At 41.5% G+C, this 16,255-nt stretch overlaps 1 protein-coding gene across 4 annotated transcripts; it reads right to left on the reverse strand.

Moving 5' to 3' along the window:
• Window positions 1-1,913: 1,913 nt before the first annotated feature.
• On the reverse strand, window positions 1,914-12,042 carry si:dkey-56m19.5 (protein TsetseEP). 4 transcript variants are annotated; one of them, XM_037752661.1, is made up of 3 exons: window positions 11,922-12,042; window positions 3,850-4,196; window positions 1,914-3,768 (listed from the first exon to the last, which is right to left on the reverse strand). In XM_037752661.1, exons 2-3 carry the CDS (start codon window positions 4,186-4,188, stop codon window positions 2,491-2,493), a joined length of 1,617 nt encoding a protein of 538 aa, XP_037608589.1. In that variant the 5' UTR covers window positions 4,189-4,196; window positions 11,922-12,042; the 3' UTR covers window positions 1,914-2,490. The 4 variants fall into 4 exon arrangements, with proteins under 4 accessions (XP_037608589.1, XP_037608561.1, XP_037608580.1 ...); XM_037752633.1 differs by having other exon boundaries at window positions 1,914-4,196; XM_037752652.1 differs by lacking the exon at window positions 11,922-12,042 and adding an exon at window positions 11,762-11,914 and having other exon boundaries at window positions 1,914-4,196.
• Between the last annotated feature and the right edge of the window lie 4,213 nt (window positions 12,043-16,255).

The following is a 16,255-nucleotide window of genomic DNA, read 5'->3' on the forward strand; positions in this document are numbered from 1 at the left end:
GGCTAGTTTTCACACAGGGAAAAAAGAAGCTGGAACACAGTCTGAGCTTTGTGCAGGGGCTTGCATATAGAGCACATAGTGTTGGGGTAACCAGGCAGTGCAGCTGGCCTTTCACAACTATGCAACTTTAAGGCAGTGTTTAAATCAAGATGCAAAAGACAAGAACCCTGTTCTCCCACACCAACACACACATAAAAAAGAAAGAAAATGAAGGGAAGAGAAACAGGGAAATGTTGAAATGATGAGCCTTCAGTAGAGATTTGGCCAGAATAAATAGCTGTAGCGACACATTTCTTTGGTTTACTACTACTACTACTACTACTACAACCACTCTGCTTCATTTGAAGGGGCTCCCCTTTTTTACTGTGCTACCCCCGAATATCTATAGTTCATTGAAGGTTAGCAGGTCACGATGCTGCCAAACTGACTTTTTTTTAGAAGTCTATAAATAATGAAAGCCTGTAAGTTTAACCTATTAGCGATTTTTAAAGTAGAACTATTTAAAAGATTGAACCAAAACAGGGTTGCTGCTGTTGTTGGACACAGATGCTGTTTTAAACTTTGAGCCTTATATAAAATGATTTTGGGTAACTGAAGCTTTGTGTGTTGTCATCCTTATTTAATAATTTCAGAGCACATGTACTGCATCTGCAGGTATCATCTTTCTGTAGAACTGATGTTGCAAATTAGCGACTTATAGCAGCAACCCACATGCATACAAAGTAAGTCATTTCAGCAAGAAATATGAAAACATGCCAGCGAGTTCATCCTCCTGGCCCCCAAACCCTCTCCACAACATTCCTTTCATAAATGTGCAGTGCTGGAGTATTTTTTTTAAGAAACCGGAGAGAGCTGGTATGTGGATGGGCCCATTATGAAGCTACTTCTATGGGAGGTTACCGTTATCACGATCGGATCTCCTCTGATGTTTTGACCCATGGCCCAGTAGTTATTTCAGGGTTCGATGACCATACTCTACTAAGGCCCAACCTCCACCTCCCCACTGTCTTTAAATGTACACACACACAAATGCACATACACGAATATCGTTTTACTCCCTCTTGTTAATATATGTGCGTTAGCACCTGCATGCCAAAGACTCTCTGGTCTCTGACATTAGTGTGAACAGCAGGCGTGGCAGCATTCTACAAGGAGGCATCAGGTAGGTGTCAAAACATGTTTATCCCGCCAATTACCTTCCAACTCACCCCCATTGCTTGTCCAATTTCAATGAAATAGTCTGAAAATGTGTTCAACCAGAAGAGAGAATATCTTCTTTTCCTCTGTACAGCATCATAGCACTTGCTTTCATCCCAGAACACCCTCCCCTCTATCCCCCCCTCTTCCTTTTCTCTGCCTCCTGCAAGCATTCCTGCCCCTCCCCCCTTTAGTTCCCCTTTAGCCGGTATGGATCTGTGAAATGTTGGCAGGGTGTGCTGCTATGGCACGGAGCCCCAGCTGTAGGCATGGTGATGTGAAAGAGAAAGAAGTGAGGAGGATTACCTCGGAAAATAGACTGATTTCTCTGGGTACAGTGAAATCCTTTTGTTTGCCCAATCATGACATGCAGGCTGTATAGTCTATACTTGGCAGCCATGTTCCACTAACCAACCAACCAACGAACCAACGTATTTGTAATGTGGCCATTGACCTAAAGGCCGTTGCTCTTCGTAGATATGAATAATCAGTCAAACTCTGACCCACTAGAGCTACTATGAGCTGTGGATGTCAACTAGTGGTTTGTAATTAACAGAGATGTTCTGTAAATAATGTTGCAAAAATAATGTAACTCATTCTTGGATTTTATGATTTGAGATGAGTTAAGATTATCAGTCTGATTCATAGCTTAGAGTAAAGTACAATAAATCTTACTAGTGACCCAGTGAATGCATGAAAAGAAAGGAAGATCACTGTAGGCTATAACAATCTCTTTTTATTCTCTATTCCGAACAATCATCAATTTAAAATGAACAGTCCTCACAGGTACCATTGTTATAAAAGGCCAAAACAGTTATGTCATGTCTCTGCATATAGTAATAGAAAGGATATATGACATTCTAAATCAGATAATATACTAATAATGAATGCTGTTCCAATAAGCCACTTTGTAATATTAATCGGGCGCTCACACAAAGACAGATTTATTCATGTATCCATTCATTAATATCACATTTACTGTCCAGTATTTTTGCTCTGCTGTCCAGTTTCACTCGGTCTGCACTTCCCCTCCAATTCCAAACTCAAGTCTCCTCTCTGCACGTCCATCTCTCTTCTCTCTCTCCCTCTCTGTCTCTTTCTATCCTGAAGTGGTTGCATTTCATTTTTGGTTCCTCAAAAGAAAATATCTTTTTGCCTGAGTTACCACTATAGACATTGCGGTCGTTACAGCTTTCCAGAAAGCCTAGCTGTGTTTGTGATACCTTGATGGCTTTCTCGCACCTTCGGAGGATTAAACTGGATTCACATTGATTTGAAAGATGGCTTCTTTTTTCAGACTGCCTGGGTGAGCTCAGTGCTGAGACCCTCGGTCATGTCGGGGACCGCATCGAGAACTTCCTGGACATCCAGATTCAGGCTCACCTCCTTTTTCAGTTCAAAGTCAATCTGCCTCTTGAAAGTCGTCTCCTCTGGCTTCTCGCTACCGTTAACACATTCCTCTGTCTGTGTAGCGGCAGAATTAGAATCTCCATTCACAGCTGGAAGTGCCGCATCCTCTGTAACAGAAGGGCTTTCTATATCTCCATTTTCCATCTTGCTTTCTACCTCAGGCTCTGGGCAAGGCACCTCATCCAGAGAAGCTTCAGCTACCTCTTCAGACTCAGCAGTGATTTCGCTAGTAGAGACGGACTCTGAGATGACGATCTCTGGGACGGTTTCTGCTGCTTCTGGCTCAGCTTCTGCCTCAGTGCTGGAGGCATCCTCTTCTTCAGGTTCAGTGGGGACCTCCTCTGGTGCAGACTCCAAAACCTCAGGTGCTTCTGCTTCTGCTTCTGCTTCCGCGGTCTCAATGTCAGATGTGGCTACAAATGGTTCGGGCTCAACTTCTTCTACTTGTTCCTCTGCTGCGTATTCCTCTGCATCAGCCTCTTGCTCAGGCTCTGGCTGTAGTACTTGCTCTGGCTCTAGCTCTGATGATTGTTCCAGCTCTGGCTCTGGTGCTTGCTCTGGTTCAGGTTCTGGCTCGGGTTCTTCCACTGATTCTGGCTCTGGTTCTTGTTCTGGCTCTGCCTCAAGCTCTGGTTCTGGGGCCTGCTCCAGCACTGGTTCAGCAACTGGCTCGGGTTCAGTGGCTTCTGGTTCGGTAACAGTCTCTGGGATGGGCTCTTGCTCTTGGTCCTCGGGTGCCTCCTCTGTGCAGACGGGAACAACCTCTGGTTCTGGCACAGATTCTACAGCTGCAGCAGGTTCTTCTACAGCGAGCTCTTCGGGTGCAGCTGCTGCAATCTCAACCTCACTTGGCTCAGGTTCTTCTAATGCTGGAGCAGAGGGTTCTTCTGCTACTGCTGCTGGAGCCTCTGGGAGCTCTACTGGAGCCTGTTCCTCTACTGGAGCCTGTTCCTCTACTACTGGGGCTGACTCCACTGCTGCTGGAGCTGGTTCCTCTGGTGCTGGAGCGGCCTCCTCTACTGCTGCAGCTGGTTCCTCTACTGGAGCTGGTTCCTCTGTTGCTGGAGTGGCCTCCTCTACTGCTGCAGCTGGTTCTTCTGGAGCTGCAGGAGCTGCTTCCACTACTGGAGCTGCAAGAGCTGCTTCCACTACTGGAGCTGCAAGAGCTGCTTCAACTACTGGAGCTGCAAGAGCTGCTTCAACTACTGGAGCTGCAAGAGCTGCTTCCACTACTGGAGTTGCCTTCTCTGCTGCAGGAGCTGCTTCCACTGATGGTGCTGCCTTCTCTGCTGCTGCAGCTGGTTCTTCTACTGGTGCTGCAGGAGCTTGTTCCTCTGCAGGTGCAGCTTTGGGCTCTTCTGGAGCTACTGCAGCTTCAGTTACTGCCGCCACAGCAGACCCCACAGCTTCCTCCACCACAGTGCCTGCCTCAGCTGTCACCTCAGCGTCTGTGGGTGGGGCGCCATCCTCCACTTTAGCAGACTCCTCTGCACCAGCAGCCACCTCTGCGGTCTCATCCTTCGCCTCTTTGGGGTCGCTCACATCATATCCCTTTCTCCTCTTGCTCAGTTTGCCTCCCATGGTGTCTCCTAGGAACAAGTAGATGAAGTTGTATTTTAATATGAGAGATAAAACATTGATTAAAAAGGCCAACCCAGGATCTTCATGTTGTGAGGCAACAGTGCTAACCAATGAACAACTATGCCACCCAAGCACAGAGGTGATCCTATTTTACTGAGATACTTATTTTAGGTAGTTAAAATTTATACACCACGTTTGAACATTAGGAAGGTATTTGGTCATACTTTCTAAAATGCAGAGTGAGTTCGTTCCTTCAAATGTAAAACAGTGCTCCGTCGGACAGGAGAATGGAGAGAAGACTATTGTCTAGAGGTGAACTAGAAGTTCAATTAGGAAACTGCTCTCTGCCAAACACAGTTTGGCCAGAAAACAAATGTAAATGCATGGGAACCTCATTGAGATCAGACAACTCCACAGACTCTCTACCCTTTCAGGAATGTCGGGTAAGGCTCAGCGCCAAATGAGCCCACAACTCCGAGTTGAATATCTACAGTATGATGTAGATATTCAACTATTCCTCTCTCAGCATGACAAGCTACAAACAGATATGCAATTCAGAGCCTGAAGTTACATTCACATACAAAAGTGGATTTTCTGCAAGAACTACAAATCAGTGTAAAAAAAAAACAATAATCAAAGTGACCCATTCTGTGAATAGAGCTGCGTGTACTAGTACTAATAGTTCTTTGTGTTAACGTGACAACACTGTTGCAGAGGAAGAGTTAGTGATTGCAACAGAATGCAACTTCCTTTCAGTGACAGAATAGAGAACTGGAAGTTCAACTTTATGTTACTGATTGAGTTTCAGTTTGACCCTTAAACAGAGAGATCATGGGGTTTTATTATACATTCATTTTAAATGCCACAGCCTGATAATTTCATTTAGCCTGTTTCGGTTTGAGAGATGCTATTCCAAGAAAAGCTGGAAATAGGCTATCATGTCCAAAATGCCACAAATAGGACTTTTACCCTTCAGGGCAGAATGTGGGTATACGAACAATGTGGGAACTGTCCATAGTGCTGCAATGGAGCAATAAAGCCAGGATGCGCCATGATGGGATATAAACTGCACATCCCTTACACCAATTTACAGTATGAAAGGATGAACAGGCCAGTGGTGAAAATAAGCTTTTGCACCAACGTCAGCCTATACTTCTGCTTTTCTATATACTTCTAACTAATCATGCTTTTATTTGTCGTATCTGATTGATTTCTTATTTGCCTATTTTTTGCCAAACCCTCTTTGGTGTCTCCGGCCTCCAAAGCAAGACAAAGCAAACATGTAGTTTGAGGAAAAACACATATTTTGAGATCAAATCATTATGGACACTTTTTTAAAGCCAATTTTTTCCGAGTAATTGCTTAAAAAAAAATGTACAGTAGACACAATTTACACATTTAGAAAGATAAGGCAGAGGTAGAGGCAGCATGTGCCGGCTGGTAACAAAGGATGGGGACTCCTCACCAGCAAGATACTACACTGACTACAGTAATGGGTTAAATGGCAGCAAACACTGATGCTAATCTGTACTATAGTGTATAGGATGTAAACCTATAGGCTACTATACAGGGGGAAATACACTATACACCGGCTATGAACCCTTGAGTGATAAAAGCTGTGGAGGTCTCCATCCCCCATCTCAACCCGCCCACCACCACCGCTGCTCCTCTCAGCTGCTCTGCCCTTTTTGTTCACCAGCATTTTCAAAAAACGTCGCACTCAAACTAACATGCAAAAGATAATCAACCACAATAACGCGTCAAAACCTATAGTAAAGCACCACAACTTCACAACTTTTGTTTTGCGCTTTTCTTTATCCCAGTTTTTTTTTAATCGCCTGCATGGCCTACTTGAAAAAAAAAAAGACGCACTAAATCAAATCCGACCACTGAGGAGAAAGAAAAAAAAAAAAAAAACTGCCTTTATTATGCCAGCCTTCAAATGTACAAATTAGCATAATAGGGGAAAGGCAAAAAGAGAGAACAATAGGTAAACTGCAGCTCATCTTTCTTCACTCACTTCTTTCTTTTTACGCACACAACATAACCCACACATAGTAAAAAATAAAACATCAAAAAAAATAAAACCGACCTGTATTTCTAGAGAGGGATCACTTGGTTTTCTTCTTGTCCAGGCTCTCCTCGGCTGGATGTGATAATGGAGGTAAACCTTTTTGGAGTGACAGCTGCAGATTCCGCCCCTGCCTCCGAGGTGCAGTCTGGGACTGACTGTGTTGTAACTGAGGAGTGCCCCCTCACAGGTTTCTAGACATCTGTCGCTATCACAATCCAGCCTACTCCACTACTGCTGCTCAGGCTGCAATCTATACCCTCCCAAGCTTTAACCCCTCCTCTCCCAAACACACCCACTTCACAGCATACTCCTCTGTTGTGCGTAAATACATCTGTATACTGCTTTCACTAATTTGTAAAAAAAAAAAAAAACATTTCTTCTCTGCTCTTGCTTTGCCAAATAATAATAATAATAATAATAATAATATAGGAATTCATGTTATCCCCCCCTTCGCATAAGAGTATTACTCTAATATAAATTATGCATAGGAGCCATTATGTCAGTAAAAAAACACTTGTGCATTACACACACACACACACACTAGTCTCCATAGAAAATTACAGTGATTCCTTGATGTTTTTTTCTTTCTTCTGTTGTTACATGCATGCTCATCTCTTCTTGCATCACACGCAGTAATCATGAAAAGGAGCATAACACGTTTAAAGGCATTCTGAGTTAATTATAAAGCAAACTGATTTTATTTGGTTTAAAAGTGTTAAATTGAATCTACATGTTTGCAAAAAAAAAAGTGGTTTATTCTTGAGCTGTGGTAAACTGTTGATATGTGGACATCAATGTACGTGGTCTTCTGAATAACTCATGTGACATTATAAATATATACTGTACAGAGACAGGCTGTCTGAAGTATTGATGTGCAATTCCATGCCTGCGCTTTAAATGGCTATGAGGTTCTTGTTATAGGGGACATAAAGAGGACCAAAAGTTCACTCTATAACGTTGCAAAGTGTTCTGATGCATTGCGTCTCTTTGCTATTTGACTTCCATGTGTTAATGGGACGAGGTTGGTCCGGGGTGAGACTTAATGAAATTCAACAACTGACCCTTCCAGGTGAACGTGTTGTCTACTTCAACAATATGACCCCAGCAGCATACCACTGACACACTGCTAGGTTGAAGCATCTGAAAACCATTGATCACTATCAGATCTAGTGCACAATCCAATAAAGTTGGGGCATAACTATGAAGACATTTAATCTATATCTCATATCTCTTCCAGCCTCCAGCAGCAGTGCACTAGTTTCACAGAAACGTCCAGTTAAAAGAAAGACAGAAGTGGGTCTTTCCCCGTCCGTTCACATAGTTCCTCTCAGTGAAACTGGGGAAAAAGACATTACCAATCACACAACAATGGGACTAACTATGTGATTACATCACTAAAAACCCATGTATTTAATCAGAAAAGCACCTATAAAAGAATAGTGGCTACTTGACATAAGTACAGTATGTGTATACACTTGGGTGGTATTAAAGCAAGAGAAGTGTGTCAGTGCATGTAACAAAAATATATTTTTTCATGATATTTCATATGATATGTTTTCATTTAACGCAACAGAATAGGTTTAGAGACTTTATTTTGACTTTTCTGATCTTTTCTTTCCCCCCTTTTGTTTTGTTTTTTTCCCCAAGGATCATTAAATAAATACATTTATCACTCATGTTTTACAGAATTAATACCAAACAGACAGTATTATTGAGGAGAGAGCACCCTCTCCTGTTACAAGAGCTCATAGCACAACACAGCGTCTATGGAGAAACCTTGTTGTGTTTGAAGATAATAGTGTTGCACAATAAATATTTCAGATGTAAATTTCTATGTTTTATGCAAATATCTTTACATTGAGTATTTGTGAGGTATCCATTGAAGTTGTGTATAACTCTCTGTCGATGACAAAATAAATATTCTTGATTCATTCAGTGTATCACATCAAAAAAAGTGGAAGTAGATATCTGGGGGAAAAAAAAAAAAAAGTCTGTTATTTAGCTGATCTGGTTAGACCTAGGTCTGGGATTTTATTAAATGCTCTGCCATGTACTTTTTCTGCCACAAACTTCTAGTTTCTATCTGTTATGAGAGCCACCTTGTTTGTTTTCCCTGCTGACCATGGAGCTAAACAGTGACAAAGGGGCAGCGAAGGCTGAGTTTCACATGATGCAAAAGCTCAGGAATGCATTCCCAGGAGAATAACCACCGTCCCAGCCAACCGCGCTGCTCCACATAGACAGACCGAGGACTCACAGACATGTGGGGAGGCCTTGGAAAATCCCCCAGAGTTTTCATGGAAATGTCCAAAAGCTCATCTGTCTGCAAGTGCTGGTCCCTTTGGCCTAGACTGACCCAAAGACTGAGGAGGTGGAGAAATAAAGAAACAGGTGTTGGGTGCTACAACACGCTAGCAATAGGTCAGCGTGTGCAGGAAAGGGCAAAAACTGCTAGGTTCATATATCTGATGAATATATGAGTGAACTGTTTATATGAGTTAACTTGATTTCATCCAAACATTTTTGAGCTTGATATTTGATGCTCACTTCAAAATTTACAGTCAATTCCCCAAAAGTCATTCAATAGAGAGACCATACAGTATTATACTCTGTGCATTCTAGTACCCATACTACCATACTATTTAGTAAGCCAGAAATAGATTTAGTATGTCACAACACATAGTATTTCAAATGCAACCAGGATGTCCTTCTGCCTCCGGTCGTATTTTGCAGTATCCAATCCAGCATGCTTTAATGGCTATTCTGACCCACAATCCTCTGTGCAGCACGTATATGAGCAAGAGGATCAAAGTTCAAGGCGCAATTTAAGATGAAGTAGTATGTAGCATACTGCATGCAACAGTACATACTTTGTAAGGGCAGCTACAGTATGTACTATTTGGAACGTAGCCACTGTTTTCACCACAACTCTCAAAACATTTATGAAATGGCCTAAGTGTGGCCTGAAATGGATGATTTTGAGCATATAGCCGACTCCTATACGGTTCAGCAAACACCTATAAAATATGATGGTGAAAGTTGTTGAAAATCATACTTTGTGCTCCTCATTTCATTTTAAGTAAGTTAGTTAATAACTGTGCTGCGTGGCTCAGTTTGTCTGGGCTTTATTCATTCAAAAGCAACTGAAAATATTATATATATAATATTATTATTAGAAATCAAAGTATGACACACACCAACCTACATCTACTAATGACCTGATGCAGATTCAGTCTTCCAATGGTTAAATATAAGCTTTGTATTGTGTATTTCTGCATTCAATTTTTATGTAATTTGATCTGTCATAATTCAAGATAAATAAATGCCATAAAAGTCTCAAATAAAGTGAAGTTCCAGGTTTGCTTCATAAATATGATGCCAGCTCAAATGTGTAAAATATCAGCCTTTGCGCAAAAGGGAGGAGAGGTGCATTAAATGGTTTGGTTATGGTTTCTACACATTCAGTTTCAGAGAAACATGAATAGCACCCTCTACTGGAGATATATTGTTTCACAACAATAGTATGAATAGTATGAAATTATATGAATGAACGTTCATTTCCCACAAGGCTTTTTTTGGGGATGCTTAAGGTTGATGCAGATTGGATTTGATTTATGACCAAATTTCTGGTGGTTTCCAAATAAGTTGATGAAATTAATATCTTTTACACATTTTAATCCACGGGATGCTGTAGACGAAGCTGTTTATTATAAAGGCCTGGGGAGACTGGTTTGAGACTTGGATTGATGGTGGCACGAGAGCAGTTGTTGAGAGAGGATCCGGGCTGGTTGGCACACTTTTTTACTGTCCTTGCAACACCTTTGAATAAAAGTTATTAGCCATCTAACACCTGCCATACTGGGTCGTTACATATTTCAAACTGTAGGCCATGGTTCTCAAACTGTTTTCACCAAGTACCACCTCATAAAATATTTGGCTCTCCAAGTAGCACCATTATGACCGATGTTAAAATACAGTAGCGTAGGCCTACCCTATTCAGCAAAGCACAGTTCACGCAGGAGGCAAATTTATTCCTAATAAGAATATTACTTATTGTGGACTTTTGTCAAAGGGGGAGCACTAGAACTGGCACTTAAACTCTTCCACACAACTCTCACACTATGCATGGAGCATCCTCTCACACTAGGCCTGCACCATATGAGGAACATCTGCGATGTGCAACAGCATTGTTCAATATTGCGATGATGATATGACTTGCGATAAATAAACAAATATTGAAGTGTGCATATTAGCTATACATATACATATTCTGTATTTAAAATATAACTGGGCCAAATGTCGTTTCTAGAGCAGCAACAGTAATGTCTACAACAGCGAGGTCACCAAATAAACTCCTGAATATCTCACTGGAAACAATCTAACATGTTAATAAAATAAATCATATTCCTGACATGAAAATACTAACTGAAGTTTATAAAGACTGAAGAACACAGACTTCAGTAAGTATCAGTACTTCCTCTGTCCTCTGTCCTGCTGTCCTCTGTCCTCCTCCCTCTGCCTTAATATCTCACTGGAAACAAATCTAACATGTTAATAAAATAAATCATATTCCTGACATGAAAATACTAACTGAAGTTTATAAAGACTGAAGAACACAGACTTCAGTAAGTATCAGTACTTCCTCTGTCCTCTGTCCTGCTGTCCTCTGTCCTCCTCCCTCTGCCTTAATATCTCACTGGAAACAAATCTAACATGTTAATAAAATAAATCATATTCTTGACATGAAAATACTAAGTAAAGTTTATAAAGACTGAAGAACACAGACTTCAGTAAGTATCTGTCCTTCCTCCTGTCCTCTGTCCTCTGGTATTCTGTCCTCTGCCCTCCTGTCTTCTGTCCTCCTCCCTCTATCCTCCTGTCCCCCTGTCCTCCTGTCCTCCTGCTTCCTGTCTTCTGTCCTCTGCCTTCCTGTCTTCTGTCCTCCTGTCTTCTGTCCTCTGCCTTCCTGTCTTATGTCCTCCTGTCCTCTGCCCTCCTGTCTTCTGCCCTCCTGTCTTCTGTCTACTGCCCTCCTGTCTTCTGCCCTCCTGTCATCCTGTCCTCTGCCCTCCTGTCTTCTGTCCTCCTGTCCTTCGCCCTCCTACTTTCTGTCCTCCTGTCCTCCGTCCTCTCGCCCACAGGTCCTCCTGTCTTCTGTCTCCTGTCCTCCTGTCTCTGCTGCAGTAACATTAGGGCTGATAGAGTGAAGAGGAGCAGTTTGTCTCAGTCAGCTGATGAGTTTACAGGTAAGATATGTGACAAACTAACCTAACCAGTCTGAGTACACAGCCTACTGCAGCTTTAGTGTCAGCTGATGTAGCTGAGGGTTTATGATACTTTATGAAGATAATACATTAATATACCCTGGAGGCTCAATAGTCTGCAGCGCATCACGTCTTCACGTCTTCTGTTCCTTCACAATAAACTCCTCGGACACAAACACTGGATCACTGCTGACCAGGGAACTAAAGTCAGTCACAACTCAACTCAATAACTTACACGTGTTTACAGGTCGCTGTTAGCCGCAGAGCTAACGAGCTGTGCAGATTGAATCATTGCTTTCCTCCATGTTTAACAGTCTCATCATGTTTATGCTTGTTGAACAGGTGTAATGATAACGTGTCTTGGCTTTACACTTGCAAAGTTTTATTGAACTTACGAGTAGTTGTAGCTGTCTGTCTCCACCGAGGCCTCTCTGATCAGCTGTTCACTGATTGACTGCAGCTGTGTGTTGATGTATTAAAGGCTCTGACACAGAGCAGCAGAGGAGAGGCTGCAGCTTTATGGAAGTTTGTATTGGACTTTATTAGTTGTAACCCACAGAAGACATTCCACAAATGTGTACCATGATCTGCAAATATTTCACTATCCACAATGTATTTTTGTATTTGTATTGTGTAAAGTCATATCCACAAAAATACAGGGCGATTTGCAAATACTCATAACTTACTCTGTAAATACTATTTTAAGGTTTACATGTAAAATGATATCTACACACATTTGTGCATCTATTTGGCATTTGCAGATTGCTTCCTGTGGATTTCTGGGCCATGTGACATTTGCAGCTTCCCTCCTGTTTGTTTACAGAATTTTGTCCAATTCGGATCTGTAGAAATATGTATTTGCAAATCGCCCTGTATTTTTGTGGATGTGACTTTATACAACACAAATACAAAAATACATGTTTGTGGATAGTGAAATATTTGCAGATCATGGTACACATGTGGAATGTCTTCTGTGGGTTACAACTGATAAAGTCCAATAAAAACTTCCATACAGCTTTATCCCCTCGGCTAGTTTAATACCTAGTTACTTAAAGGTTCCATATCATGCTCATTTTCAGGTTCATACTTGTATTTTGGGTTTCTACTAGAACATGTTTACATGCTGTAATGTTAAAAAAATAACTTTATTTTCCTCATACTGTGTGTCTGAATATGCCTGTATTTACCCTCTGTCTGAAACGCTCTGTTTTTTAGCGCATTTTGACGGAATTGCAACAGAATTGCGTTGCTAGGCAACAGCTTGGGTCCATGTGTACTTCCTGTCAGCTGATGACATTCACATACACTGCAACAGGAAATAAACTGGGACACATTTAGAATGTTCACGTTTAAAATTGTGTAAAAGGTCTAAATGTTGTATATTCGTGACATCACAAATGGGCAGAAATCCTGACAGCTTGTTTCAAATGCAGAGGTTCTGAATACGGGCTGTGTGTGTATTTCCCTGTGGATTGAGTGTTTTGATACTTTCACAGTATTTATATAGGACTTAAGCCTGCTTTATAATAAAAAAACATGAAAATCTCACTTTTTTATAATATGGGATCTTTAACTATCCCTAAATATAATGTTTTTTCTTATTCATCGCGTTTCAGACAACCTTTTGCGATTTGTTCATCGCGCATGTTCATATGATGATGATGAAAAATACGATTTATGGGTCAGCCCTATTTCTTAATAATTTTTTAGAAAATATTTCAGAGATTCCTCCGCGTACCACTACAAAGAGCTCACAGTCTGAGAACCACTGCTGTAGGCGATACAATGCCTGTGATACTCCTCTTATCATTCTTCATGAAAATTACCTTTTACAAATCAACATCCTTTGATACAAAGTAGGTCTTGAATCAGTGTCATGTATGTTCAACTGTATCTATGGATACCATCCTGGTATGTGTTTATTAGACTGCTGGGCAACCATGACACCCCCTCAAAGCCCACTGAGTTGCTTTTCTTGCATGTGGTGAAGACGAGTTGAGGAAGTACAAATGTGCTTTAAGGAAGCTCAAAATGAGACCTGAATGAATTGGCTAAATTGACAGACTTGGAGTTGGACCCACCTTGACCATTAGCAGTGGTGGAATGTAACGTAATGTAAAGTACAATTACTCAAGTAGCTACCGTACATAAGTACACTTTTGAGGAATTTATACTTTACTTGAGTTTTTTCTATTTTATGCAATTTTATGCTTCTACTCCACCACATTTCAGAGGTACTTTTCTTTTTTTTACTTCGCTACATTTATTTGACAACATTAGTTATTAGTTACTTTACAGATTCAGATTATTAATACAAAATATAACTCAATTAATAAAATATGATGCATTAGCAGTTTATAAAGTAGTTCAAATTAGCTCCTTTACCAGCTGCAACATTACAGTGATGAACACATTAATGCATCAAAGATTATAATCTGGTGTTGTTAATACATTATTCTGAAATGGGCCATTCTACATAATGAATACTTTTACTTTTGGTACTTTAAGTTTACTTTGATGCTAATATTTATGTACTTTTACTTCAGTAAGATTGTGAATGCCCAACTTTTACTTGTAGTAGAGTATTTTTACATGGTAGTATTAGTACTTTTACTTAAAGCTGCAGTGGGTAGATATGGAGCAAATGTGATTAGAAAAAGTTATTTTTTATAAAACGGTCACTTTATCCTGACAGTAGTGCATGAGAAAAAAAATCATGTGCCTCTGTGTCCTCGGGTGTCCTCAGGTGTCCTTCGGTGTCCTCCAGTGCTCCTAACGGCATCTGCAAGATTTCACAGACCGGAAGAAAAACAACCAATCAGAGCCGAGCTGGCGCCTGCCGTCTCTGAGCAGCTGTCAATCACTTGCAAACTCCGATCAAACGGTCCAACTAGGCAGCGCTGATCATATGAATCAATAATCTGTTACTGTAATGCCTATTTCTCGCATCAAATGTTTAAACATTTTTAAAGCCTGAAAACAGAGCCATGAGGAGGTGCAGAAGGTCGCAAGTTCAATCCCCTGGACCGGCAGGATAAATCTGGGTGGGGAAAGTGAAAAAGCAGCGCTTGCTTTGGCCACAAGTCAAATGTTGATATCACACAGTGTTCTCCATCATCTGTTATAGGGAAAAAACCTGCTATGACATCACTTATTGGCATGAGGCCAGAAGTGCTTGACGTTTTGGCACCACGTTTGAACCACAAACAATGGCCAAAGTCTCCCGTCACAGGCCTGATTTTTTATAGCATTAAAACAGAGCCATTAGGGGGTGCAGAAGTCCAGTTGTCTCTCAGAGCACATGAATTACAATATGTTGAAAGGTTATTATGGAAATTTTGCCCAATGCTGCATAAAACATTTTACCTACTGCAGGTTTAAATAAAGGATCTGAATACTTTCTCCATCATTGCCAATTAGCTGGTCAAATTAAATTTCTAGGGTGAAGAATTAAAAGTTAAATCCACACCAGATCCCATACTACAGCAAACTGCAATTACTGTGTGCTTTACAGCATGTTGAACCTTTGGCCACAAGTCAAATGTTGATATCACACAGTGTTCTCCATCAGCTGTTATAGGGAGATGACATCACTTATTGGCATGTGGCCAGATGTGCTTGACGTTTTGGTTTTAACACCACGTTTGAACCACAATGGTTAAATCCTCTTTTTTTCATATATTATACTCACATTTTATACAAATAAACGTCTCTATCGTTATGAATAAGTATTAAGGCGATAAATAACTACTTTACTGAACGTTAGATGTTACAGAAGTGCACCCAAAGGTCCCGGCGCGGCATAGCAGCCATTGCAATAGTGATGTGTCGGTCACGAACGAGCCGGCTCAAAGAACCGGCTCTTTTAAGTGAACGATAAGAGCCGGCTCAAAGAACCGGCTCTTTTAAGTGAACGATAAGAGCCGGCTCAAAGAACCGGCTCTTTTAAGTGAACGATAAGAGCCGGCTCCCGCCCGAAAGCCGTTTTTTTTTTTTTCTTTCTTTACTTAATTCAAGGTAGAATGATAGGACGATCTTCTCCGCACCACGGGCACTCCATGCACTGACTGGGACTGAATGTTGTGTTAATGAGGTCCGTGTGACCAATCAGGTGATGACAGACAAGGATCATACCATCAAGCAGGGAGGGGCGGGCGTGCGTGGCACGCTGACAGTCCACAGGTACAGAGCAGGAGGGAGAGGAGGAGAGAAAGAGAGAGGAGTGCTGTGTGGTGTGGATCGGTGTGGTGCGTTGCGCTCCAGTGCTTTGCGGAGCGTTGCGCTGTGCGGTGCGGTGCGTTGCGTTGCGTTGCGTTGCGCTACGCTGCGTTGCTTTGTGGTGCGATGCATTGCGGCAGTATGCTATGCAGTGCGTTGCGATGCGTTGAGGTGCGCGCGATGCAGTGCATTGCGGTGCGGTGACCTGATGTGCGGTGCACAAATAGCAGACAAGATGAGTGACAGTCGGAAACGAAGCAGCATGTAAAATTACGGTATTCTGGAAATTATAAGTTTTAGTATTATTATATTGAATAATTGAAGTGATATATGTGCACACATACTAATCATAGGTCAAAACAGCGCTAAATTTGGCTGAATTATAAAAGGCAAGAAGTGGTAAAAACGAAGAGTCGTTTGGGAGCCGAAAGAGCCGGATCTTCTTTGGTGAGCTGAGCCAAATGATCCTGCTCACTAAAAAGAGCCTGAATTCCCATCATCACTAGAATGC

This window comes from Sebastes umbrosus, chromosome 2 (genome assembly GCF_015220745.1).
Source record: "Sebastes umbrosus isolate fSebUmb1 chromosome 2, fSebUmb1.pri, whole genome shotgun sequence".
In the NCBI taxonomy this organism is placed as follows: domain Eukaryota; kingdom Metazoa; phylum Chordata; class Actinopteri; order Perciformes; family Sebastidae; genus Sebastes; species Sebastes umbrosus.

What these genes read in the sequence shown, in the direction of transcription:
- si:dkey-56m19.5 (XM_037752633.1), bottom strand. Translation starts at nt 4,188, where the DNA reads ATGGGAGGCAAACTGAGCAAGAGGAGAAAGGGATATGATGTGAGCGAC.